This window comes from Tympanuchus pallidicinctus, unplaced genomic scaffold, assembly GCF_026119805.1.
Source record: "Tympanuchus pallidicinctus isolate F22 unplaced genomic scaffold, pur_lepc_1.0 scaffold1, whole genome shotgun sequence".
Taxonomy (NCBI): Eukaryota; Metazoa; Chordata; class Aves; order Galliformes; family Phasianidae; genus Tympanuchus; species Tympanuchus pallidicinctus.
This window is the reverse complement of record NW_026294618.1, coordinates 97,258,145-97,285,003: the sequence shown is the minus strand read 5'-3', so window position 1 is coordinate 97,285,003 and position 26,859 is coordinate 97,258,145. Positions and strand designations below refer to the sequence as shown.

At 37.2% G+C, this 26,859-nt stretch overlaps 1 protein-coding gene across 10 annotated transcripts in view; it reads left to right on the top strand.

The window, feature by feature from the left end:
* CDC42BPA (CDC42 binding protein kinase alpha) overlaps positions 1-26,859 on the top strand; it is a 150,709-nt gene that overhangs the window by 57,420 nt on the left and 66,430 nt on the right. For all 10 annotated transcript variants that reach the window (XM_052687179.1, XM_052687223.1, XM_052687214.1 and 7 more), the window contains 5 exons: positions 21,126-21,219; positions 21,977-22,177; positions 22,769-23,017; positions 25,065-25,144; positions 26,172-26,338. In XM_052687179.1, the coding sequence (XP_052543139.1) occupies positions 21,126-21,219; positions 21,977-22,177; positions 22,769-23,017; positions 25,065-25,144; positions 26,172-26,338 (791 nt within the window). The remainder of the gene's footprint in view (positions 1-21,125; positions 21,220-21,976; positions 22,178-22,768; positions 23,018-25,064; positions 25,145-26,171; positions 26,339-26,859) is intronic.

Below are 26,859 nucleotides of genomic sequence, written 5' to 3'. Positions count from 1 at the left end.
TTCCTAGAAATGTTTAATTCCTCATGGTATATGTTTAAATGTTTTTATTTGCATATGTTACCAAATACCCAGATGAAGGCTGAATTCTCTCAGCTCATGGTAGCTACAGTTATGCATATTATCTTACCTCAAATACGTTGAATTTGTTTTTTTCCATACAATAGAGATTTAAAAAAAAAAAAGTCTGCTTATTATTCCAATGGCAAGATAGGTTTCTATGTATTTTATGTATAGATGGAAGTTGAGGTAAGTGCTTCTTGTCTAAATCCTTTTAAATTAAAACAAAAAAAGCCTTTAGAAGGCCTGCTTGTGCCACTAGAAAAAAAACAAACCTCACTTACTTTCTTACTAAGAAAATGTTTTGGAAGGATTATGGAACACCTTTGTTAATTATTTTTGTTGGTTATGTTTATGGGAGGAGAGCTATGACTGCAAGGCAAGCTCTCAAGTTACATGCATTTCAGATGTTCTCTTTTACTTGTGAAAAGCTAGGCATGCAGAGTGTGAACATAACTAATTCCATGAGTTTTGTGAGAATCCAGTTAGTTTGATCAGTGTTTCTGGATTTCTAGTTGCCACTCTTCTATTGTGAAGCATTTTAGCATTCTGAATAGCAATACATTTTTCTTTCCATTTTCTGTGTCAGTGTCCAAAATTTAAGTCAGGCTTCACTGGAACACTTGAGTTCTTAAAATGTAGAGCAGCTGAATTCTCAATGGAAGTGACATCCTTTTTGAAGAAGTATTGAACATAAGGGAATAAGTCCATTAGAGGGGTGAAGGAGCTGTCTATTCCCTGTCAGGCTTGCCTCTGCTTTATTTCTACCAAGTTACCATTTGTTCTCAGTAAAAATCATCTTAGGGACATCGCTGAGATATTTACAGTAGCTAGCAGGCAGCTGAAATCTGGGAGTCTTTTCAGATACATTTTACTTTCAACTGTAAGTTCCAGTGCCAATGTATCCATTTCTGACTTGCTGAATAAGTGGTTTTCTGTATTCTGGGTGTATCCCATCTTTTCTGATCATTAATTTGCCTAAGTGGAAAATTTGGGGGTGGAAGGCAGGTCCAGGGAGTTAGCTGCATTGCGTGGTATGTCTGAGTTGAGTTGGCACCAAGAAGTGCCAAGTGCTGTGGCCTTTGGTAAAGTGAACTGTAATTGTGGGTTTGAAAGAAAGCAGCAGCATATTTTAGATGTTTATCAGACTTTGCAGCAGAAGTAATGTCGAGCACGCACATGAAGATGTCCTCACAAAATGCTGAGAATGAAGGAAATGGGATAGAAAATTAAGGAAAAATAACATAAGAGTATTTTGATAGTCTGCTGAAAATGTATTACTTTGAACTGTCGTAGAATTTAGTTTTACATGGAAAACTGAAGGGCAAAGTTATTTTTGTGGGTATTTGGTAAGATAGTGTTGTCTTACAAGTTACTCCCCTACAGAGGTAGGAGAGCTTCATGAGTGTATTTCTCTTTTTCTTTTTTCTCCACTTCTTTTCCTTTTTTCATTGAGAAAGGACTGAAAACAAAGTTCATATTTACAAACTCAGGGCTTTCATTTTGCTCCATGACGCCTTATGTTTCAAGTTCTGCTGGCTGTTGCTGCAGTATCCCTTCAGGGTGGCATCCAAGCTACTGTGGGGACTGTTTGAGGCTAATGTTACTTGACTTGAATTTGCTGATAGGATTTCCTGAGGCGGCTGTGATGAACCAGAAATATTTGAAATAAAAGACTTATATATGCTTACAGTGTCTAGAGTGAGTGGATTTACTTTGCTGTGGAAGTCAAACAGTTTTGTACAATATTGTCTAGTGGAAGTGTTAATTGAAGTGAAATGTGTGTAATGGATGCATTAGCTACTGTGGACTCGCATTTTGTGTTACTTGAGCAGAAGGAATTGAGAAACCCTAACTGTAATGCCTTAAGTGATGGTAGCCTTGAGTGGTCCTTTCAGCAGAGGCACTTTTCCAAACCCGTCTTTCTTCTCTCCCATTGTTCCACTCTCCCCAAGATCCAGGCTCCAAACGTCCCTTCGGCTCTGCTGAAGGGGTTTGTGGGGCTGTGCAGTGAACTGAATTGAGGACACTGGTGCAAGCTAGGAGTGACTTCACACTTTAATCTGGGTCAGTTCTCCAGTCTCTTTGATGGAGAAGGAGAGAATTATTTTAAGCTGAACTTGGCAGTAAAATCATATGTTTCTAACAGTGGCTTTCCCAACATCCAGTGACTGCAACTTGAGATATCTGAATATTTGTTGAATTAAAAATATAATAATAAAGAAAAAGAGAAACTCTTGGGGCTGCAGTTTCTTAAATGTACTTAGCTGCAGAACCCTCAGAAATAAAACTTTCTCCTTTCATGTCTGATAGCTCCCCACTAAAGTACATTCTGTAGTCAGTGGAGGAAGGCTGGCGAGGCAAGGAGCACATCCCTCTGTTCTTTCTGAAGTCCCTATCAGTCTTTTAGCATGACAACTATCTCTTAGAAAGGAGACTCATAAAAAATCATCTTCTCAACATTTCTTCTTTACCTATGATTTTTTTTCTTTTAATGTAGATTAGTGTATCTTCTGGGTGCAGCTGCTTCAAAGGCAGATAGATGAGAACATTCTGTTAGCAATTGTGGAATCCTGTTTAGGAATTGGATGTGGTTATTGTAAAAACAGAAGCATGCAAAACTGCTAAAATTGAAAATGAGAAAGATGGCTGAGAAATGGAACTTGATTGAGAAGAGCCCTTTTTAACCACGTGCTTTAATGGAAAAATTCTTACTGCAAAATATCTTCCACTGAATTATAAAAAAAAAAAAATCTCCATATTTAAAAACAACAACAACAACACAGAACTAACAACAACACTTAGTATTGCCTCCCAAGTAAAACTGTTTGTAGCAGGGCTCAGTGGATACCAAATGTAGTGGAACTTCTGAAGAGATGCTGCTACTTTGAGCATAAAAATTTGTCATCTGTAGTGGTCACAGGAGAAAACTGTCCGTATTACAGCTAACAGAGCTGAGATGTGAACTTTCTCAGTGCCTTCTGAAGACGGAGGTGTTTTCAGAATTTTGAAACTTCTTTTGAAGACAAGCGTTCCCATTTGTAAGCTGTTATTATGTGAGTGAAGCTATAATTTTACACTCATTCTTTTCTGATTATTTCAGACCTGGAAACATTTTCTCCTTTGATATCCAGAATCAATAGTAGGAAAGTAAGACAAAAACAGTTTTACTGTTTGTGAATTTTTAGTCTTATGACTGTGGTTTGATGGGTGCAGTTAGCTCATTGTTTGGTGACTGACGACAGAGTTGGTTGCTAGTGCTTCCATTGATTTTGTTCTTGGTTGGAAGGTTCAGAATGATTCTGGCAGGAATGAGCATGACAGTTACAGCATGGATTCTTCTCTGGAGGTTTTTGCTATGTTAGAACTAGGCTAGCTATCTGTTTTGTCTTCTATGAACTTTGTTTGATTTGTTGTTTAATGGTGAACTGAGTATTTCATACTACCTCCCTTAATACCCTTAAATTTTCGTTTTATTAGTACTGTGTAGTACCCTTCTTTTCCTTTTCAGTAAATGAAAATATCCTTGCATGAAATGGAGTTTGATTCCTGAAAGGGCAGTTAAGGAAATGCTGTCCAGATAAACTTCTCTGCATTGATGCTGTCCTACAGTGAACATTTGCCCAAGCTGTTCTGTTGTTAGAAGATCCTACACCACGTTCCTTTTAATAATGACAAAACATTATTAGCTTATACATTCTTAAATGAGTTAAAAAGAGGTCACTTAATATCCTGCAAATTAGAATACTGCTTACAAAGCAAATGCTTGAGTAGGGTTGTGAGTGGTTCTGTTATGGAAGGCTTCGTGGTTGGGGTCATGGAAGGAAGACCTTGTACAGTTTTATTGGGAAAGTTGTGTAAAACTCTTTATTGACTCAGGTGCTGTGATGTTTATGCTGTCAGTTGTTCTTTATTAGCTACTGGGAGTCAGCCTTCAGCATTTCCTCATGCAGCAGGAAACTGATACTGTAACTCAGTAATTTTCTGTTAGTTATTGTGTGTAAAATCCAGGAAAAGGGTTTTCGAAAGGGGCAAAACAGAAAATGCTGTCTAGAAGAGGAAAAATGGGGAGGAAGTCTGAAATTTCATCTGAATCAGATCTGGTGTAATGGTGTCAAAACTGTGTTTTCCTGTTATAGGAAGTCGAGCATTTAGCACAGAAAGGAGGCTGCTTTTACACTGCTGTCACAGCTCTTTTATGACTCTGCTTAAGTGTAAGGGCTGAAAATTCAGGCCTTAAATTTCTGCCTGAGGTGTTAAAAAATGATTCGTTTCTTTTCTCTTCAAATGATTGCTATGACTTGTGCTTTTTCTCATGTTGAAAGAAAATACTTCACATGTGCAACTTGCTTTGAAGACTTTCAATAAAACTATCCTTTATTCTTAATGATGTAGTTTTGGTGTGTTTAAGCAAGCAGTGCACTTTTTGTTTTTATCATTATGTTTCAAGTTTGGAGGTGTTTTTCTGCCAAGCTACTGCAAGAGTTACTGGGTTACATTTAGACTAAATGATTTCTTCTGGTACAGCTTCTGGCTACATTCTTCATTCAGCCTGCTATCAGGGATTTTAGGGAGGTACTACATTGCTTATTTTATCTGGATTGTACTTTCAATGTGCTTTTTGTTTTTAACAATGAAAGGAAAAAACACATATAGAACTATTCATATCTTACATTCATTAATAAATGTCGGTGTAGTGGAACTGTAAATGTACATTCAACCTTTATTCCTGCATGTTTCCTTGGTTTTCTGGTGCTAGAAAGATTCTCTTACGAGTTGAACCCACCCAAACGCACTCTGAATGGCTTATGGGAAGAAAGCCTTCAGGATGCACTTCTATTCTTTCCCTTCATTTCTGTTTTGTAAGAATAATGCGTTAATTATTTTCAGGTTTTTTTAAAAATTTCATGGTTATTGTTTTTGTGTGATTTAAGCATAAATGCCTATTCATTAAAGAGATCTTTTGTACCACCTGAGGAGTCATTTCTACAGGCTATAAGCTATTTTTATGTGGAAGTAAGGAATTCCAATTTTTATCTGTAGTTCACTGATCTTTCAGAAAAAGAATATTCTTAAAATCCACTTGAGATGCCAGAGATATCATAGACTAATTGAACGCTTGTTTTATATGTTACATCTTGGTATGCTGCACACTTAAACACAACTAATCATATTAAATATTTTGTAGTCCTGTGATATCTTCGCTTAGCAAGCTATTACCAGAACTTGTTTCCAACTGACTTATCTTTTACATCAGAAACTTTACACTGTCTGCAGTTGAAGGCTGAACATATAGAATCATCAAATTTCCTGAGGAGGAAGAGACCCACAGGGATTATAGAGTCCAATTCCCAGTTCCACACTGCACCACCCAAAATCCAAACCCTATGTCTGAGAGAGCTGTCCAGACACTCCTTGAACTCTGGCAACTTGGGGCTGTGCCCACTGCCCTGGGCAGCCTGTTTCGTGTCCTCTGCCCTTGGTGGCAGAGCCTTTCCCTAACCCCCTGACCCTTCTTTGACTCAGCTCTATGCCATTCCTTTGTGTCACCAGAGAAAATGTATTTTTTTTTTCTATGGACTTGTATCACAAAGCTGTTTTTTGTTTTCAAGAATGTGAAAACTGAACAGATGTCAAATTAAATAACGAAAACATGATTGACAGTGATATCTATTGCCTAATGTACTCAAAAATAAATTGTTGCAACTCTGACATAAACATTAATTTGCTTATTTTGTTGCTTTAAATCATAGTTCGTAGAAAATGTTTGCCTGAGATTCCATATTACTAATGTCATGATTGCTTTTGATGGTTAAATGCACAGGAGAGTTGTGAATACTGAAATTTGTAATGTTGTTGATTCCCATTTGAATATCATAAATGAGAAGAACTTGTCTCTTACAAAAAAAAAAAAAAAATCAAAGGGATTCTGGAGATGTCAAGGGCAGGAAATGCAGCAATTGTTTATTGTAGTGTTCAGTGTCAAGCTTCATTCTCACAGATTTAACCTAGTTTAACCTGGCAGATAACTGCACCACGCTGCTGTTTGCATACCACCTCTGCAATGGCATGAGGGTGGGAATCAGAGAAGATAGAACTTGTGGGTTGAGATAAAGAAAGTTTTATAGGACAAAGCGGAGGAAAAACAGAGCTTCTTGTGCTCCTCCAGTTCCTCTCTGGTGGAGTGGTATGAAAAGCTGAAAAGTCCTTAACTTAGTGTAAGCATTGCTCAGCAACAACTTGAAATACCAGTGTGTTATCAGCATTATTCTTCTCCTAAATCCAAAGCATGGCATTATATGAGCTACTGGGGGTTGGACTTGATGATCTCTGGAGGTCCCTTCCAACCCCTACAATTCTGTGATTCTGTGATACTAGGAAGAAAATCAACGCTATGCCAATCAAAAGTAAGACTTCGTTCAGATAGCATCAATAATAACTTCATCAAGGTTTGAAATTATATTTGCATTAGTTATTAAGCAGAAGAACTCTGAATATTTTTACCTGCTGTACAGTACCATGCAGAAGGTCAGAATTAGTCCCTTAGATAGGTTTTATTACAGAGCTTGAAAGCTGAATGTAGACAGAAAAAGAAGCTGAAAAAAGAAATGGGTCTAGCTAAGAGGGAAAAACATGGTTAGCCCAAACAATGCAACTGGTAAATTCTTGTTAGTTTTTTTTAAATAAGTATTCTCCCATAATAGTATGCTTAGTTAAACGTGCCAATAGGTTGTTGTTTTCGTCATTATTATCTTATTGGGTCTTACAGAACCATGGAATCATCTAGATTGGAGAAGACCTTCAAGATCTTGGTAGGTCAGGTTGATGGTTGGACTCCAATTCCCATCACTAAATCATGTCCCTTAATGCAGCATCCAGAATTAAATACCTCTAGGGATGGGACTCGACCACTGCTGTGGGCAGCCCATCCTTATTCTTGACCACCACCTCCATGAAGAAATTCTTCCACATGTCCAACATGGCATAGCTTAAGACCATTTCCTCACAACTTACTGCTTCTCACTCAAGAAAGGAGACTGATACCCTCCTTTCTACTTTCTACAACCTCCCAGTAGCTGTAGAGAGTGATGAAATTCCTTTTCCCTTGCAACAAGGACTTTAAATTATGTGAACTATAACTGCAAGTGAACTGTAGGGAAAAAGCCACAAAGATTCTCAGAATTCAGCTAGCTAGATGCGTGTTACTTGTTTTGTATTTGAGCATTACTTGAAAAGAGATAGCTGAACCACCTCCAGTCTGATTTCTGTTTGCTGCTGGAGAATTTCTTGTGGACAGATCGAGTTGAGTTGAATTTAGATGCAGTTTTGAGGAGAAGCAAAGGATTACGTTTTTATTTTTTCTATATATAAAAAATTTCAATCTAGCTGATTGTTCTTCAGTGATGATTTTATATCCACAACTACATTCATTCAAATCAAAGTCATTCAAATCTGTGTGAGGTTTTTTCTTTACTGTATTTAAGAAACATCAGATGTTGTTTTTCTACTGCTATATCTAGGTGGTATAATGTTTTGCTCTAGACTTAAGAAAGATAATTTAGGCTGATGTTTTAGGCAATGTTTTCGTTTATTAAAGGAACAGAGTATTCACTTGTTCCATCTATTTATTACAGGTTGTCTCCAATTGAGTACTGAAAATTCGGTATTTAAAGTGTCCTTTGTTTTTCAGTATTTTTCTTTAAATCTGTGAAAACAAATCTTTAAGCATGTAGGCAACATTTCTAACTTGTGCATGAAGTGTTGTTTATTTGTATTTTTAATTTTAGAATATTGTGTTAATTATGTTGATTATGTTGAAAACTGTGAGGGGGGAAAAAATGTTTCTTTTTTTTTTTTTTTCTTTTAAATAAAAGCAGTGCTGGAGGCCATTGGCTGCTGTTGGGTTTGGAAAAAACCCTCCTGGTTAGAGCTTAAGGTACTGGTTAGGAGTGATCGATCACTCCATGCTTTTGAAAGTGAAGGGAGCTTTTACCGGATTTTCAGTTCTTGTACTTTGTTTTTTATTCAGACTTTTCCTGGCACACATGGCCAAGGAAGGCTTTTGACTACCTCTGCTAATGTATACTGCAGTAAATCATGCATACATGTATCTGTTTGCTCCTGTTTGCCATTCTTGTCACTCTAGCTTTGCAGTTGGAATTCTAGAGAGAGGAAAGGCAGAAAATGATTAATATTGACATTAATCAAATCATAAGTATAAATATAAACTCATTCTATAAAAAGCAAGTGTTAAAACTGGTTAAAAACTGCTTGTTAATATGAGTTCTGAAAAACACCTGTAACATTATCTATAAACAAGGACTGAATGTCAGTCTCCTTGTTAGCCAATAGATGCACAGTAGGCAACTAATTCTACTTAAAAGACAAGCAACAATGAGATTAACTATAGGTTAAATGACTGAAAATAGCAACTTTGATCCTCGAGTGACCAGCTATTTAAGTAGAAGAGGAGATGAGAAGGTAAACAAGCATTGGAGTAAGGGAAGCAAAAAGATTGAAAACACGAGTGATTTCTGAGAGTTGTGGGTTGTGGTTTTGTTTTTGGTTTTTTTTCGTACTTTTGAGTATTCTTAAATAGTGTTTGTGTGAAGATATGGTGTACTCTGACTATCCTTCAATAACATGAGTTCAGCTGCAGCTTTCACTTAGTAGCTGCAGTTCTTAGCATGAATGTCTTCAATGCAACACTCTCACAATTTAGGTATATCAAATCAATAATGCTTTAATTTAATAAAAAAGTACTGTCCTAGTTTTCTACCATATATTTTCTCACCGTAACTTTTCAATATGTATTGAGCTAAAGATGACGGACCTTAGTTCACTCTGTGGTTTGCACCAAGACAGGCTTCTGATTCACCTAGCTGCTCCAGAAAATTTGTTGCAGTTGGACACATGTCACCTTACCACTCAGCTATCTGCACAGAATGCTTTTTTCCCCAGCATTTGAAAGACTTCAGGATTCTTTCTCTGTCAGGCTTCTAACTTCTGCAGTTCACTACTTCTACGATATCAAATATGAAAAAGCATACTGGGAAAAAAAAAACATAAAATTGACTGCTATTAAAATAATCTCAATAGTCAGTGTAGGAATTTGAAACGCATCTCACATGGGTCACAGCCACCTTGCGTGAAGAGCTGGAGTGAATTCCATATCCAAGCTGTGTAGGTCAGAAGTTTGTTACTTTCAATGTAAGTTTGTTGTCAAAAAGTAGAGTACCCATACTGTCTCAAAATAGCAAAATGAGCAAAAATCTTGTTCAGGCAGTAAAGCCTTTTCAGATCGGCACAGCAGCTTTCTAGGAGTCTCCTGTTTCTACCTTGGGGGAATCCTCCTGGATCAAAAATAAACCTGTGTGCTTTTCACGTTGAATTAACTCTGAACAGCTGAAAAGCTCACGTAAAATATCCATGTAAATGTATCTCAAAAGATTCCTTGGCAGCCTCTCTTTCATTCAGACTGACGAAGGCTGTTTCTGTGGGTGAGAATGCAGTGCCAGGTATGGCTGCTGTGATATGGTGCGGTAGGTATTTCAACAGGGTAGCGCTGCGTTCCTGGTCAGCATGCTCAGATTCAGCAGCTGGGCATGATGTCCACTTCTCATCTGTTTAAAATGTGTATGTATGTAATTTGGAGTCTTAAATGATGTAGTAAAAAAATTACATAAGAGAATGCATTGTAGCGGAGGTGTGTGGATTTGTATCTTCTTTCATTTGTAGATTTGTCATGCATTTGGAGCCATTTATTTCTCTCTGGCTGCTGCTGATGGATGTGTGTTTCTCTCTGTAGACTTTGTTGGGGGTTTCATGAGAGAGTAGTAATGGAGCTACTTATCTGGATACATAATAACACACAGGAGAAGATACAGTCTTTCTCTGCTTCTTTCTTTTCCCTGTTAAACTTTGCAACTGCCCACCACTCTGAGACACTCACTTGTTTTCTAAGTAGAATTCTCTCATGAGGTTTTTTTTTTTCCAAATAATCAGAACGTAAAAATAGTACCATATTTGCAATACAGTAAAGAACGTGATGAAGTTGTGATGGGGAAGCAGAAGAGATTATCCTAAATCTAATTTTATTCTTTCAGGAGTAATAGATTCTTTGCTTTCCACTGTTCTACATTTTTAATTGCTGACTTTGACAGAATCTGCTTTCCCGTTAGCAGTTAACCTAAACGCTATTAATTTAGGACACATAAGTGGAAATATGTATTTAAAAAACAAACAAACAAACCATGCTTTTCTTTGTTGTTCTTCAGTAGCTTTTCCCCTAATCCTACCTTTTGCTCAGTAGGAATTCTGAACAATGCTGACTTCTGTTGAAAGAAGAGGGATCGCGGGTATCTGTGTAGCTACTGAATATAGCTTCATTGGATGAAGGAAGAAGGAAAAGGATCTGTGCAGTACATTAAAGTGGCTGCATAGCAGTGCTATTTTCTGAAACATTCTTCTTTCTTTTTAGGCAGCCTTAAAAAGGAAAAAAAGGAAATCTAACTCACACCAGCCTAGGGGAAGATCAGTAAAATACATAGGATGCAACAGTGCTGCTTCATGTAGTTGCAACAGCAATAGCAAGTGTGTGATGTATAGACTTGTTTTCACAGGATGGCATTACTTCTCAATGTAAACACTTTTAAAAATTATTTTAGCATCCAGAGTTTGCTTCACATAACCCAAGAATAAGAAACAATTACTTTACAAACTTTGTAATTATTTTTTGTTTTACATGTCTTTAATGTACTTTCTTCTGTATATCACCTCTACCCCTTGATATATTTTTATGGCTTGTCACGATTTTTATTGCCACCACATAAGTGGAAGGGAGAGGGATAAAATCAACTTCATATTAAGTCTGTATATCCTTAGTTTGGGAAAATGAAAGGCATCCAGTGTTCTCAAAACTCATTTATGTACAGTCCTCCTTTTCTGTTACCTCTCAATCTTTAGTGTATTTGTATCTACGCATTTCTTCCTGGAGGAAGATGAAAAAAGTTTGGGGTTGCTGTAAGGTGCAGCATGGACCCAGCAGGGTAGTTTGTTTCTTCAACAGTCCCAGAAATTTTCTACTGATTTGCAACTCGCATCTTGCTTCAGCTTACAGATATTGCTGATAATTAAAAACCACTGTATATTTGTCAATGCAGATGTACATGAATAAAAATACATGTTAAAAGCTGTTGTATTGTACAAAAAATGCAGCTTTTGAATGAGATTTCTTCCATAAGTTACTTGGTTAGTGTCATCAATGCATTTAAAAGATGTGAAAAAGGTTTTTTGATTGTCATTGTCAAAAACAATCAAGCCCTCAGATTGTGTTGTTTAGTTTACTCTTAAAATTATTCAGTGCAATCAGATGTCTCAGACAAGGTATGGTTATATTGAAATGCAGAGAGCAAAGATTATCCAAAATGAGAATCAAAAGAAAGTGTTTATCTGCTTATAAATATGTATTAATGTTTTCTAGTATAGGTAGTAATTTACAGTATAGCAGCTGGGCATATTCTGGATTCCTTTTTAGCCTCTTCTTTCAGGATTTCTTTGGCAGATGGCACTCACAGATGGACATAACATTCTTAAGGAGCTTACTCTTTCTGCTTCTTTACCCTCCAGTAACTCATGATACTATTAGAAAACTAAAAGCTTTGACATGAATTAGCCTTACTTAGCAGACTTTAATTTTTTAATCTTTAGAATATGCTGCTTGGCAGTGGTGGTGGAGTTCTTAATCTGTTTACTTAGTCCTTAGAAGCCAAAATGCAATTCTGATAGAGTTGGGTTGGCAAAACTTAGCGAAAATAGTGTTTTTCAAGTATTTTTGAATTGTCATTTTATTTTTGTTCCTAAATTGTGGAAAAAATGGAGGATACAAAAGAATACATGTCAGCAACCCCAAAATAGCTGTCAGTGGAAGCTCTTGAGTTCAAACAAGCTACCTGGTGTTCTGTTGTAATTACACTGAAATATTAAGTAAATAAACCTAATAACTTAAATTTGGTCAAAGTTGTTTTTTATCAGCATTCATATAAAGCTGTTTTTAGCAAGTATGTTTGTGTATCCACCTAATAGTCTGTTACAACAAGAGCAAGTTGTGTTAAAGCTTGCTTAACATGCGCTTGTCTGATAGTTCTTTGTCTATCATGTGCTTAGTGTTGTTTCTAATATTCATGCAGCTTTGGCCTTGAACACGAAGGCTCTAATTATCTCAAGTGTTTACTCAAATGGTCATTTTCTCTGATGAATGTAATCAGTGTGGAGTTCCTGTTGAGGAATGTGAAACTATAAGTAGAATGATTGGATCCAAAAAAAGCATTGTGACAGCTGGACAAGTTAGAAATGCCTTCAGCTAGGTCCTCCACTTTTACGAGTTAGTAATTTATTAGAAAACTGGAAGATAACAGATGGAGATAAAGAAATGAAGTCTTTATGAAGTGGAAAATGAAGTGGAAAAGTCTTGTTTGTTTGGTTTTTTTTCCCCTAATAATATGTAAATGAAAGTTCTTCAACTTCTCTTTCTTAAACACTGTGTAGTCTACTGTAGTAATACCTCTGGTTCACAACCCATTTATTTTTATTTCAGGGCCCTTCTGGTGTAGTCTAACAGAGCAATCCATTCCCTCTCATCACTTTTTTTTCCACAGAGGCCTCTTAAAGTTATTGCTGTGTATTCAGTGTAGACATAGTTACTCAGTGAATAAAGGTATAAAATAAGCATTGCTTTCAACCTTCTCCTGGGAAGTGGTTGGGTTCTGCAGAAAAAACCTGATGTGTCTTGTTTGTACCAGGGGCCCCGAGCCTAGTTAAAGTACTCCAGATGGAGTCTTGTGAGGGCAGAGTAGAGGGGGGCAATCCCCTCCCTCTCCTTGCTGGCCACTCCACAGCCCAGGGTACCATTGGCCTTCTAGGCAGCAAGCCCACACAGATGGCTTGTCCTGCTTTTTGTCCACCAGGACCTGCAAGTTCCTCTCCACAGGGCTTCTCTCACTGAGTTCTTTACCCAGTCTGTACACATATGTGAGATTGCCTTGAGCCAGCTGCACCACCTTGCACTTCATCTTTTTAAACCTCATTACGTTCTCATTTAACCCTCTTTTCAAACCTGTCCAGGTTCCTCTGGATGGTATCCTTTCATTTGCTGTATCAACTGCACCACTGAGCTTGGTGCACTGAGCGCTTCCTGAAAGTGCTCTCAATCTCACTGTCTGTGTCATTGATAAAATTATTGAAGAGCACTGGCCCGAAGATCACAGAATCACCAAGGTTGGAAAAGACCTTCAGGAGCCCTTTATGAACCCATGCTGCCGGCTAGGCCTGATCCCTTGGTGTGACCTTTAAAGACAGATGTAATAAGGCATTCAGAACCTCTGCCTCTTCCTTATCCTCAGTGGTCACGTTCCCAGCCTCATCCAGTAAAGAATGAGGATTCTCCTTAGTCCTCCTCTGACCCTTAATGTATTTGTAAAAAGGTTTCTTGATTCTTTTTATCCCAGCGGCCAGGTTGAGTTCAGCCTTTCTGGTTATCTCTCTACATATCTTAACAACTTTTCTGTACTCTGAGTCGCCTGTCCATTCTTCCATAGGAGGTAGATTTTTCTCCCCAAGTCTTAAGAATAGCTCCCTATTCCCGCTGATCTTCTTTCCCGCTAATTTTGCGGCTCAGGGGGCAGCCAGCTCCTGCGCCTTTAAGACTTCCTTCTTGAAGAGCGACCAGCCATCTTGGACCCCTTTACTCTCTAAGAGTGAAGCCGAGGGGATTCCCCCTACTAGCCTTCTGCATAATTCAGTCTGCCCTCCAGATGTCCTGCTCCCCCTCCTGGCTCCACCAAGAATCAAGAACTCTATCATTTCATGGTCACTCTGTCCAAGACAGCCCCTGACTTCCACATTTCCCACCAGACCTTCTCTGCGAGCAGCAGGTCAAGCAGGGCAGCTCCTCTTGTCAGCTCTCTTACCAACTGCAAGATGAGTCACTGGAGGACAGACACCACTTGTGATTGGCCTCCACCTGGATGTACATGTGTTGACCACAGCTTTCTGAAATTAAGAAATAAGGATATAGTTTAAGACCGTGTCAAAGGCCTTGCATGACTCCAGGTAGATGGTATCAGTTGCCTTCTCTTTGCCCACCGATGCTGTCACAACATCATGGCAGCCCACCAGGTTGGTCAGGCACAATCTGCCTTGTATCACCTGCTCATCCTTCATGTGCCTGAGCACAGCTTCCAGGAGGATCTGCTCTGTGATCTTCCCAGACACAAAGGTGAGGCTCATCAGCCTTCGGTTCCCCAGGTCTTCCTTCTTTAAAAAATGAGGGCAAATTGTTGCGCAGTGAATTTCAATACAATTAACTCTTGAGTCAGGTTGAAGGTGAAGTAAGGGTTTTATGTTTGTCAGGCTTTAGAGCAGGAAAAAGGAAATTTTACAGTTGAGCCAGTTTTATAAGCCTGTGTGCTATTAAATGTCAAGACATGATCAAGGCAATTTTGCCTGTTTACCTGCCAGATACTTGCAAAGTTTAGAGTTTTATGAACTAGAATTTCCAGAGCAAAAATGTTCAGGTTACTAATGCTGAGGCTGAAGGCATGTTCTCTTAAGCCAATAGAACTTGGAAATACGTGTCCTTCAACTAGATGCAGTATCACGGTGATTTAAGTTCCTGTTTTTTCTTCCATGTTTGGTTTGTATATCTTTCAAAGCTTTTATGCCTTAGATTTGCTGCATCCCAAGAGACTGTCAAAAGTAACTAATTAAAGTATTAGAATTACCTGAGAAGCATGAAGATGCAAAGCTGTCAAGCTTTTGTGCGTGAGTTATTACTTGACGATACTTCTGCTTTAAAGATCAAATATTCAGTTCTTTACGCGTGCCTTATTTTGTGTTTTATTACCTATAAAGTTTTTTGGTCTGCAAGACAAGTAAACAGATTTACTGCAAGATCCTAGTCTTTTTTTTTTTTTTTTTTTTTTTTTTTTGGTCCAGTTCCAGTGCTTGGTAGTCAGACTATTTCATTTCAGTTCCATATTTTTTTTATCTGAAATTTTGTTCAGTTCCAGAATGTGTTGGCTACTTGAGTTTCTATGCCTGAGATTGTTCTGCCATAAGGAAATGAAGGCATTACTAGAAAAGCAACTTAAATTTTTATTTCATAGGTGTTTAAAATAATATCTGTAAATCAGCATTGTGAGGTACTATGTTTAAAATGTTTCTAAAATGACACACTGCCTTTCTGGTTTCAGTCTGTAAAACTGACAAGGCAGTGGAGATATTGGTTAGGCATGCAAGACACTTTACCTTGATATGTCATCTAAATCCTTAGCAGAATGACGGTGTTTAGCCTGAATGTGAGAATTTTCTCCTTGGCTGTCTGGTTCTGACAGTTGATTAGCATTTTAGATGAAAAATAATAGCTACAAGGAGTAGCAGCTGAATACTAATCAGAAGGAATTTTTCGAGTCATTTATTTTTTGAGAAGAAGAAAAGCAAGTGGATGTAGGCCGTTTCTAAAAATAACAATGCTAATTTTTGAACTGTTACCATAGTTGAGATGGCCATTATTTTGAAGTGAATAGATTTACACAAAGGTCACAGGGAGATATTTTTCCTAAGTAAAAAACAAAGCTCCTGTGACATTATGGTGTTATGTAGTAGAGCATTTATTTATAAGCCAGTAACTCCAGTCAATTCAAATGCTCAGGAATGAGTATTAGTGCCTGAACAAACTGAAGATGTGTATGCGTTGGCTGATGTACACATTCCTTGTTGTTTGTCATTATTTCCTTTATTAGCATTTGAAAATACATAAAGCATGTTGGATACAAAATGCTAAATACTGCATTGTGTCCAGAAGACTTGTCGGAGTGGCAGAAGTTAGATCAGTGTAGAACTGTAGAGAAAAGGGAAAGGACTTGGAGAGGTTGATAATTTTCCACTGCTGCAAGGCGAGATGAAATTGGAGTGAAACTGTTCTTGAAAGATATTTGTCTAACCGGTTCTTAAAAAAATACAATGATGGATATGATGAAATTTCCTGAAGCAATTTGTTGCAGTGTGCTGCTGTCATTATTGTGCAAGTGCTTTCTCATGTCTAATTTAAGGATCTTTTGTTGGAATTAAAATTCTTCGCTACTTGCATTGCCCACGCTCGGTGCTTTCAATCTTTGCATTGTATGTCTTAAGAATATAATGCAAATTCTCTGTGCTAAAAGAAATTAGTAGCTTCTGCATCTACTAAAAATGAGGTAATTTCTCTCAATCTGGTACTCATCTAGTACTTGAAACCTTGAGTTCAATATTATGTTTCATTTAGTCTTGGAGTGTGACTAAGACTGTCTTGCTGAGGGTGAGTAGTGGTATGAATGCAGAATTGCACACGCTGATCAGTAAGTACAATCGTACACCTACACTTTTGTCATCCTGGTTCTGTTGAGCTTCCCTAGTAATTGACAGGAGTCTGTCCACTGGCTTTAATGAGATTTAGATGAATCTCCTGCTGCAGAGAGTGATGAGATTGTTTTAACAGAGGTGAATTCCTGGGTGTTCCTGGAACACATACATAATGATTTATTATCAAGGCTTCATGGGAAAACAAAAGAGTTTTACATTATTAATATACTGCTTGAGAAAAAAAAAACAACCCAGAATGACCTCACTGCAAGCACTGCAAGTTCAAAATGCAGTTGTTTATAGCATTTCTTTTTAATGTGGTTTCTTGGCTTGTTAAGACATATATCCTAAAGTGTTTTGTGTTAGTCTTCAAGGCTATGCGCATGGCCACTGTATCATTTTCCTTTTGGAGCTTCGGTTTGTCTTCACGTGAAGCAGGTTTTGTTTAGTATACAAACATGATGCAACTGTTTGGGTGCAATGCAAATTATAAGGTTGTAATCAAAGTTCTTTAAATGATTTTGAAATCAATAGAAAGTAGACACTTTCTGGATTCCACCCAAAGTGGAGGAGTGTTTGTTTAGGAGAAGACGCAGGAGAGTCTTGATAAGAGGAACAGTTAATGAAGTACAGCGTGTTCCATATTCTCAGGGTGTTATCTTGTGCAGCCTATCTTATTGGGATTACTAAAGAATAACTGCCAACTGTCTGAATCTAATTTGGCTCAGTGCACACTGGTCTCCCTGCCAGATGGAGTGTATTTCTAGTTTTGCTCACTAGAATGTAGATAAAGTTTAGTTGTCAGAATATGGCAACTTTGATATAAACTGGCTCACTGTAATGGAAAATAGAAATAAGCTCCTGGATGTCAGTGGCTGTAGATGTGACTGAAAAAATGAATCAAGCGACTAGCATTCCTCATGGAAGGTGACCACTTGTTTCACTCCGTGATTCTAAAGCAGGCGTTGCAGGTATTGCATTGCTGAATGCCTTAATACCTGCTGAATACCTTATGCTTCACAGGCACCATATTTTCTCCTTTCATTTTAATATTGCTAAGAACAAATGTCTTCATTTTTATTTTTTTTTATCATGGATGTGGCATTTCTGTGTCAGGAGTGCGGAAGAAAAGCTTGTCTGAAATAACAGAAGGGATTGAAATAAACTGCTTGCAAAACCTGTCCTGGCTAAGAATAACCCTATGTGTTGAAGGAATTTTGGATAAGAAGTCCAGGTATATTGACAGTAAAATCTTGGTTTGGCTTTTTTTTTTAGGAGGTAACTTGGTGGAGAGTGATATTTCTCCTCAAAGAATGGATAATAATAGCCATATAATAATGATATTGCTTTTTAATTTCAGTTTATGCTGTAGGAGAATTTTCTTGCATAATGAACATGTAATTTACTGTGATATTCTCAATTAGTAATATCTTGTCTAGTCCTTCTTTGCCAGCAGTTACACCTGAATCTATTTTTTTCATTTCCTGTACTTTGGTTTTAATTGGTATTATGAAAGAAGATGCTGTTCATCTGAAAATAATATAACCTATTTGTTTTGCATCGCCCTCAAGATTACATCTTGGAATGTGTGTGATCGCTTTAGAAGAGTGAATTCATTTCTGTATTTTTCTAATGTTAACATTAGAAATTAAAAAATGTTCTCCAAATTACCACTTTATTAGCCAGTGTCCTAAGATAAACTAGGAGCTGTGCTGTCGAATTACTCCTCCTGTTTCAGACAGGCCCACTTCTTTCTTCAGGCTTAGCTGACTCTGCAATTGTTGCATTTAGAAACTCGTGTAGACCTTTGTTGTCTTTTCAGTTCTAGTGCTTTTTTAAGAGCTTATCTGTATTTCTGAGGACAGTCCATTAGCATCTGAAGTGTTCAGACAGAGGAGAACGCGTCCTGCTCTCTTGCCCCATCTGTCTGCCTTTTGTTTGGATTATTTACAGAGGAGGAGTCGCCTTTTCCTCCATTTCTACCTGATTATTTTTGTTTTGAAAATAATAGGTAAATAAATTGCAAATGAGTAACAGAAACCAAGTTCATTCTGTATCAGTACCGTACAGTTTCTGAGAAGAGTGATCCCTACTGATTGCAAGTTCTTCTATGCCAGAAAGGTTTTTATCACATAAAAGCAAATGTGTGGGCCTGTGAGTTGTTCTGTTAGCAGAATCTTCAGTATTGGCTTACGCGGTTGCTTCTTAACAATTGTCACAGTTTTTGCATTAAGTATCACTCTATTTTTTGGGTAATTTCCTTTCTCTTACCTGTTCTTCATCTGTGAGGTTGCCCATGAAACAAAATTAGAATAGAATGGATCAGTTGGAAGTGTCTTTCAAAGATTGTTCCAAGCTCCTGACCCCCCTCAGGGGGGGTCAAAAGCTAAACCATGTTTTTCAGGGCACTATCCAATTTCCTCTTGGGTTCTGAGCGGCATGAGGCGTCCACCACCTTGCTAGGAAGCTGGTGTTTGACCACCCTCTGAAGAAAGAAGTTGTTTCTCACGTCCAACCTGATTTAGCTTAAGATTATTCTAGAATCCTTGCTTCCTGTGCTATAGTCTTGGAGAAGTGCTTATTGTCTTGTGAGTAACTGGATAACAATGATTCAGTGATTCAGAGAATGGTGTCGATGAATGTCAGGAACAGATATACTTCGAAATCTCAAAATAATCAGATAATTTATGTTGGAAAGAGCTTGAGGAGATCATCCGGAATTTCAATAAGCAAGACCTCTCAATTTAGTATCAGAAATGAATCCAGGGGAAAAAAAAAAATGCATTCCCGTTATTTCTTTTGTAACTGGAATGTTCTATGGGTTTAGCAAGTCTCAGAGGGAGTACTTTGTCATGGGCCTTACTGAACAAGTGAAATTCTACCCTTATTAACAGAGAAATCAAAATAAATGGCAATAATCCCAATGTCTGCTATAGTATCATTTTAGAATTTTGTTTATATTAACAGAGTTCCTATGTAAAATGTTTGAGTTTTAATTGTGGCTTAAAAAGGTAAACTTATTTTAAAGGGAATTTAATGAAGTCATCTGAATAAACAAGCCAAACTGAAGAATGAAAAGCTCATATTAAACCAGGAAGTATTATGAAGTTTGAGGAACGATTCTTTAATGATTTAGAGTAAAGCATAGTTATTAATTTTTGGAATAGATTCCATTAAACAACTATAATGGCATCTAACAACTGCAGGCTTTAGTGGAGATACAGGGTTTATGACATTGGTTTCCCCCATAATTACCTCCTTCTAACTCTTCAGTTAGACTGGCAGTAATTACTCCCCTTCCTGCTGTTCTCTGCTGGGGCTGATAATTTTCCTAACTCTCCCTTTACTTATAGCCTTCCCTGGTCTGCAGGTGCCAGCAATTCTTGTCTTTCAAACTGTATTTCAGTAATGTAGTTCAGCTGAATTCAGAATGGTTGTTCAAAACCCATACCTCCTATTGTAAGAGCTGTAAAAATTACTCCGTTAAAGTTACTGCTGAGCCTTACAAATGTGGCTGTGCAAGAAGTACCTGTCTTCTGAGCGTTTCCAGTGTTTGCACTCTTGTTCTTGCATGGTGCAGACCATAGAGTGGGCTTTTTCTTGTGTTTTTTGCTGCTGTGGGAGTTGAGGTAGGAGGAAGACAGTTTGGTTTTATTATAATAATTACTATTATTATTTCTCTTGGGAATATACTAAAAGATAGAGCATGGATAAATGGAGCCTTGAGAGTGACTCCTATTTCTGTTTGGTTTGAACTAAGTCCAGCTTCTAAAAGGAACTCGACGCGTGTTTACGAAGTATTTAAAGCTGAAGTTAGATTCGGCTTGCATCAAGAGAGCTGCAAGGTTGCACATCGCCTGTGACCTGGGACATGCTGGTGTGTCCCAGCTCTGCTTCACACTTTCTGCATCTTCTGCGTGCTGTCAGTTCTGTTGAGTGGAACAGTGGAGGGCATAAAGTCTGGAAGGGTTGCAGCTTCAGTACAAAACTGAGCCACACTTCCTCACCCAACTGCATGCGAACCACGGGCGGTCAGGTGCCCGAATCAAATTTGAGTTATAATAAAAGTATTGCTTGGAAGAGACAGGGGAAAAAAAAAAAAAAAAAAGTGAGCTGTAGTAACAGCTCTACCTTGTAAAATAAGGATCTAAGTTCAGTGCCAGCTGAGAGACATGAATTGTTGCATATGGAAATATATGTGAAAATATTTATTGGAGTAAAAGCCTGTTAGAAAACTGCTGGCTTAATTAATATGGAGTAAGCATAAATCACAAATTGCAGAATGGGAAAGCTGGGAAGGGACTCATTTATCAGCGAGTCTAGTGATACAACAAGGAATAAGAGCTTTAAACTAAAAGAGGGGAGATTTAGGTTAGATGTTAGGAGGAAATTCACTCAGATGGCAGTGAGGCACTGCTGCCCAGAGCTGTGGGCACTCCATCCCTGCACCAGACCTTACTACAGTTAACATACGTTACTTGATTTAATCTACTGGTCCTGTCATGAAACACCCTTGGTGTAAATTGTGTTACGTAATTTGATTGTCTATCATCTGCTGATTTTTTTTTCTTTTATTCTTCAGTGTTGAGTGTTAATGATTGAGCTATGTATTATGCAGTAGATTTTCATGTTAATTTTGAAATGTGTTTTTTTTGTTTGTTTGTTTGCAGGGATATTAAACCAGACAACATCTTGATGGATATGAATGGCCATATTCGATTAGCAGATTTTGGTTCTTGTCTGAAACTGATGGAAGATGGAACGGTAAATGAGAAGGAGTGATATATTCCTAAATGCTTTATGCTCAGTCCTTTGCTAGCCTATAAAATATGTGTTAATAAAGAGAAAAGGTGCTTTGTTGTAAATCAAATAGAATTACAGTGGTATTGGTTTGCAGCTAGCCTCAGCTGAAGGTATGATTGTGTGCTGTTTGGAGTTAATGTATTTTAAAAGCCTTTTAGATGTGTGTAGTTAGTTCATTAAATAAAGGGATGCTGCACTATCAGTACTGGGTAGGTGTTTGTTGATGCATCATGAATGAACAGCTTTGAGCTCTGAGCTGTAATTTTTTACTGGAAATGACATCTTTTGTATAAGCAGGGCAAGATACAGTTCTCGTATCATCATCATGTTTCAGTAGCATATTTAAACTTGCACAGTGTCTAGAAGGTAATGCTGGTGGTGTAAATTCATGCCCCAGAATGTTAAAGAGTTTGAATTTATGTGGTTACTTAAAATATAATTAATGAATAACTTGAGCCTAAGCATTGGCATTTTGTTCTTTCTCTGTTACTAGATATACATAAGAGTTTCTTGAAAACGTATCCTTTGGATGCTTTTAAATGAAGTGTCTTGAATGCTTTAATATTCTGGTATAAATTTAGAGCCTTTTTCTTTTGTGTTTTGTTTGGGTGTTATTGTTAAAACCAGAACGTTAGGTTAAATTTAAACACGTTGCCATGAACAGTAGCGTCTGTAATGATGGAGGCTGTTCTTAGTCTTGCAAATGTAATTTCTACAGGTTCAATCTTCAGTAGCTGTTGGGACGCCAGACTACATCTCTCCAGAAATCTTGCAGGCCATGGAAGATGGAAAAGGGAAGTATGGGCCTGAGTGTGACTGGTGGTCCCTAGGCGTTTGCATGTATGAAATGCTTTATGGAGAAACACCCTTTTATGCTGAGTCCTTGGTGGAGACCTATGGGAAAATAATGAACCACAAAGTTAGTGCATTTTCTCTTTCTGTCTCTCTCTAAGCTAAATTTCATAAGCAGTAGGGTAACTTGGAGGCATATTTTAAAATGATTTTTTTAATGTAGTAATGTTGTTAATGTTCATTAATGTAGAGCATAAAATGTTTCCACATAAAGAGTTTATGGTTATGGTTTGCAGATGGATTTGCTTTGGGATAAAGCAGTTCAAAATTAAAAATCTGGATTTTGCAAAATGGCTGTTAGTTCACTCACTGGAGTGAGAATTGGCTGCGTTGCCTCGCTCCTTTTGGGCTGCTTTTTTCTGTTGGATACATTGGTTGGCTTATGCTGCAGAATCTTAAATGTTCTTCCACCTGGAGGCAGCTGTAGAATCCAATGGTTTAAGAGCAATTCAAATAAACAAGAAAAAGCAGAATACAAAAAAAGTTCAATAGTTTCTATCCTTTGGGAAAAGACTTTTTCCTAGAAACCTTACTGTTTATTTTTAATAACTTGAGTATTTGCACATTTATTTTTCTACTTAATAATTATCACTTGGAGGGGTGACTTTTCCAACTTCTACTTGGTAATAAACTATTTTCTGTTATTTTAATCTTTAAGGAGAGGTTCCAGTTTCCTGCTCAAGTGACAGATGTGTCTGAAAGTGCAAAGGACCTCATCCGAAGGCTAATTTGTAGCAGAGAGCATCGACTTGGACAGAATGGGATAGAAGACTTCAAGAACCATCCATTTTTTGCTGGGATTGACTGGGACAACATTAGAAACTGTGATGCACCTTACATCCCAGAAGTCAGCAGCCCCACAGATACATCGAATTTTGACGTGGATGATGATTGCTTAAAAAATTCTGTAAGTACAGAATTAATGTTTCGGCAAATCTGTTTTTGCATTATGCTTCAAAAATACATGTAAATGGAAGTTTATTTTTTTGTGTTTGTTACGTTCTGCACAAATAGCAATCAAATGCAGCTTTGAAGATCCTGTATGAGATGCACATACATAATTTGGAAGCTGATGCTCCAAGTATGTATTTGTAGGGATAATTTCAGTTAAAAATTTTGAAGTTGTTATAACCTTACTTCTGATGTATATATCTTATTTGCAGTGACAATTTTTGGGTCCAGGTTGCATAACAAATATATTTTATGTATATATTCACACCTACGGGATACTATTTCTAGTAGAGCATTGCAGATACTTGTATTTTATTTGCATAATGCATTGTATTGTAGCACTCTATTTGTAACTGCCCATCTCTCTGCCAGATTTCATTTCAATTCATACTGACTAAAATTTTTTTGAGGTTGTTTTCTGACTTAGGTTGAGCTTAGGAAACTTTAGGAAAAGAGTAACAGCCCTTATTTTCAGGACAACCATACAGTAACTGTAATCTCAGTAAGAAATAAATAGTTCTACCTTTGCTAAAAAAATTTTGCAACTGATGATTGTTAACAGTCCTAGTGTTTCTATGCCTTTAAATAGGACCTTTGCCAGATGGTAGGGATTCTAGCATCTGAGAAAAGCCTTCTGTTCTCTCTGTGGAGATGCATTTTTATTTATTGAAGGATGCAGAAATCTGTTATTTGCATATGAGGTTGGGCTTTGTTTTGTTTTGAGAAAGTTACACTTTTACCATTTCTTTTGACACCTTGTACCTCAGGACCTCTGAGGGAAATAGCTTTGTGCACTGCATGGTAGAGGATATGGTAGGTTTTTGCTTCAACGACAGGATATCGTGTTTCGTCACCTCAAATTCTTCATGTGTGACTTTGCAATGTTTTCCCATCCATCTTTCATATGCATCTTCTGAGGAAGTTTCACCTACTTGTACACTACTGTATATTCACCTATTGTATATTGTATTCATCTGTTGTATACTACAGATGTGAGCATCATAGAAAAGCACATGAGAATTATTATTTTTTAAACTACAGATGTCAGCATCATAGAAAAGCACATGAGAATTATTATTTTTTAATTCATTGGAAGGTTTGAATGACATACAGCAAATGAGGAATGCCCAGTGCGGAAGGTAAAAGGCAGCTTTGCAAAGCCATGGTTGTTGTTTTTCTACCTGGAGGAAAGAGACAGTGATTGCATGGAAAACTTATATGCATGACAATGATTGTATGTTAAAAGTGTGCAAGAGGACAAAACAGTGTTGTCCAGGCAGCCTGAGTTGTGTTGATTTTTAGCTTTTCACTGTTCCATTTAGTACATTTATTGACATTGGCTTGACAGACTTGGATTCAGTTATAATGTTGTGAGTATGGTAACACACTTGTATTCACATAAATGGTAGGAAATATGTATTTTTTAAACTACCTACTCCAAAATCAGCAAAAAAAATGTTATTTTCAAATTCCTGCATCATTATCACTAGAGATGATATCAGAACCAATGTAATCCATGTGGATACCTGTGTGATTACTGAAGGCTGTTTGTCATATAGATTACAATGATGAATTTAATCTTTAAGATCTTCATGTAGAAGCTTCTGAAACTTAAAATCTATGAGAAATAAAAACAAAATACAAAGGAGAAGTGAAGAAGGGAGATGTGAAAGAGGGAGTAAAAGATATGCTACGTGCTGAGAACGTCTTGGAAAAAGGAGGGAGTTAATTGCCTTTTAAAAATTGTTGTATTCTGCTTTTCTCCAGTGATAACCTGTTTAATTAGAAAAACATTTTCGTGCTAACCTGCATGAAATAATATATATTACATATTTCATGCTATTATAGATAGACTTAGGTGGTGTGTTTCATATTTGAGCTGTAGGTAAGGATAACTGAGAAGCCAGTTAATGTGAAATTGTCACTGGCACTTCACACATGATTAAACTCAGTTTTTTTTAATAGTCAGTGGATTATTACTCTCTCAATTATCATTTTTCTAGGAGACGATGCCTCCACCATCACACACTGCGTTTTCTGGCCATCATTTACCATTTGTAGGTTTCACATATACAAGTAGCTGGTAAGTAAGAGTTGTGAAATTATCCGTAGGATAGTTACAGAATTTCCTGTTTCTTTCTGATACCCACTGCAAACAAATAACTAAATATTGTGGTCTGCTGGGGAGACTAACAGAGTATAAGCTGAAATGCAGTTTGTCCAAAAAGAATGAACTCTCTACAGGTAGAATTTACATCAGTATAAAGGTCACCAACTGTGCACAGGGGAGTTCTCTTGACAGTGGTGTTTTTCAGACAATGTAAGAAGTTGACCACATAAGAGTATGACAAAGATAACAGTAGATGTGTGGATTCAGAGGGGAACTTGGCTTAAAAGAATTAAAGAACTGTTTTATTTGGAATCATTTAACACTCCTGTATCTCTGAATGGAAACAATAGTTGGTATTTATGTAGCGTTTATGTTCATCTCTGCTGCTAAATTAAACAATAACAAGAAAGTCCATTACTCTTCCATGAACATTGATGAAAACAAATAAATAATGATTACAGCTATTGAAAATCCTGCCATGCTTCTGCAAGCACATATGCTTGATGCTGGTAATGTGAGATCACCAGTAGATGTCAAAAGGATCTTTTACATACGTAGCAAGTGTACATGATAATATGCAGAGCCAGGGTTTCACCCTGTTTTTGATATATAGATGCCCTGGTTTTCACGTGAAAATTTCACACCGTTTTTTGTAGTTATTATATTAAAAGTGTTTGGAGAATTTCATGAATTATTTTAAAACAAGCTGTTTCTGAAATCTTATAAACTGTCTAGAAGGTCACTTTTTGCTATCTGCTAACTTGGGCTGTCAGTGACAGTCATTTTTAATCACAGAGTTGAAAATACATTGAGATCAGTCATGGTAGGTAAAAATGAATTTACAATAATACTAACCAAGTGTTATTTTATTGTATAAATACGTTGAATAAGAATTGGCATGCTATTTACAATCTAAACTTTACTGTTTTTTTGTTTTGTTTTGTTTCTTTTTAAAGATGACCTGTTGTAAAATGAAATACTGTTGAACTTTTTTTCCCAGTGTGCTTTCAGACCGCAGCTGTCTAAGACTGACAGCTGGACCACCCTCCATGGATCTTGATGCCAACATTCAGAGAACTTTGGAGGACAGTTTAGCAACAGAAGCTTACGAGAGGAGAATAAGACGCCTAGAGCAGGAAAAGCTTGAACTCAGTAGAAAGCTGCAAGGTATGAAAAGATGCTTCAGTCATTCTTCTGACCTAATTAGCCTGCAGTTCTGTGAAGCAGTTTATCCTGTGGAAAAAAAAGAAACAGCCAAAACCTCCTGGAATGTCTTGTAGCAGAAAAGACATCTCTTTATTATTTCTGTTGACAAATTAAATATTTGATAGCCTTTATGCCTGAAATATCCCACAAATGCAATTCTTTAAAACATGCTGTCTCTGCACTGTGTCTGAAAGAACTTAATTTGTCCACCTGACAAATGCTGAAAAATTGGCACTTAGCCATTCAAAATTTTAAACTGTAGAATCCTAATATGTAGATATGTATAGTTTTTTACAGGAGTAAGACGTGGTCTTGCTGGGAACAGGGAAAGGTCTTAATACAGAAATGCTTAAGTTTAGGTGTATAGTGCTCTGTTATTTGGAAAAATAAAAGCCGTATTTTACTTGCAGTTGTAGGCTTTTTTTTTTTTTTTAATGTTCATCATAATTTTTGATTTAAACTTTTGTGTCTGTGAGTTAGAT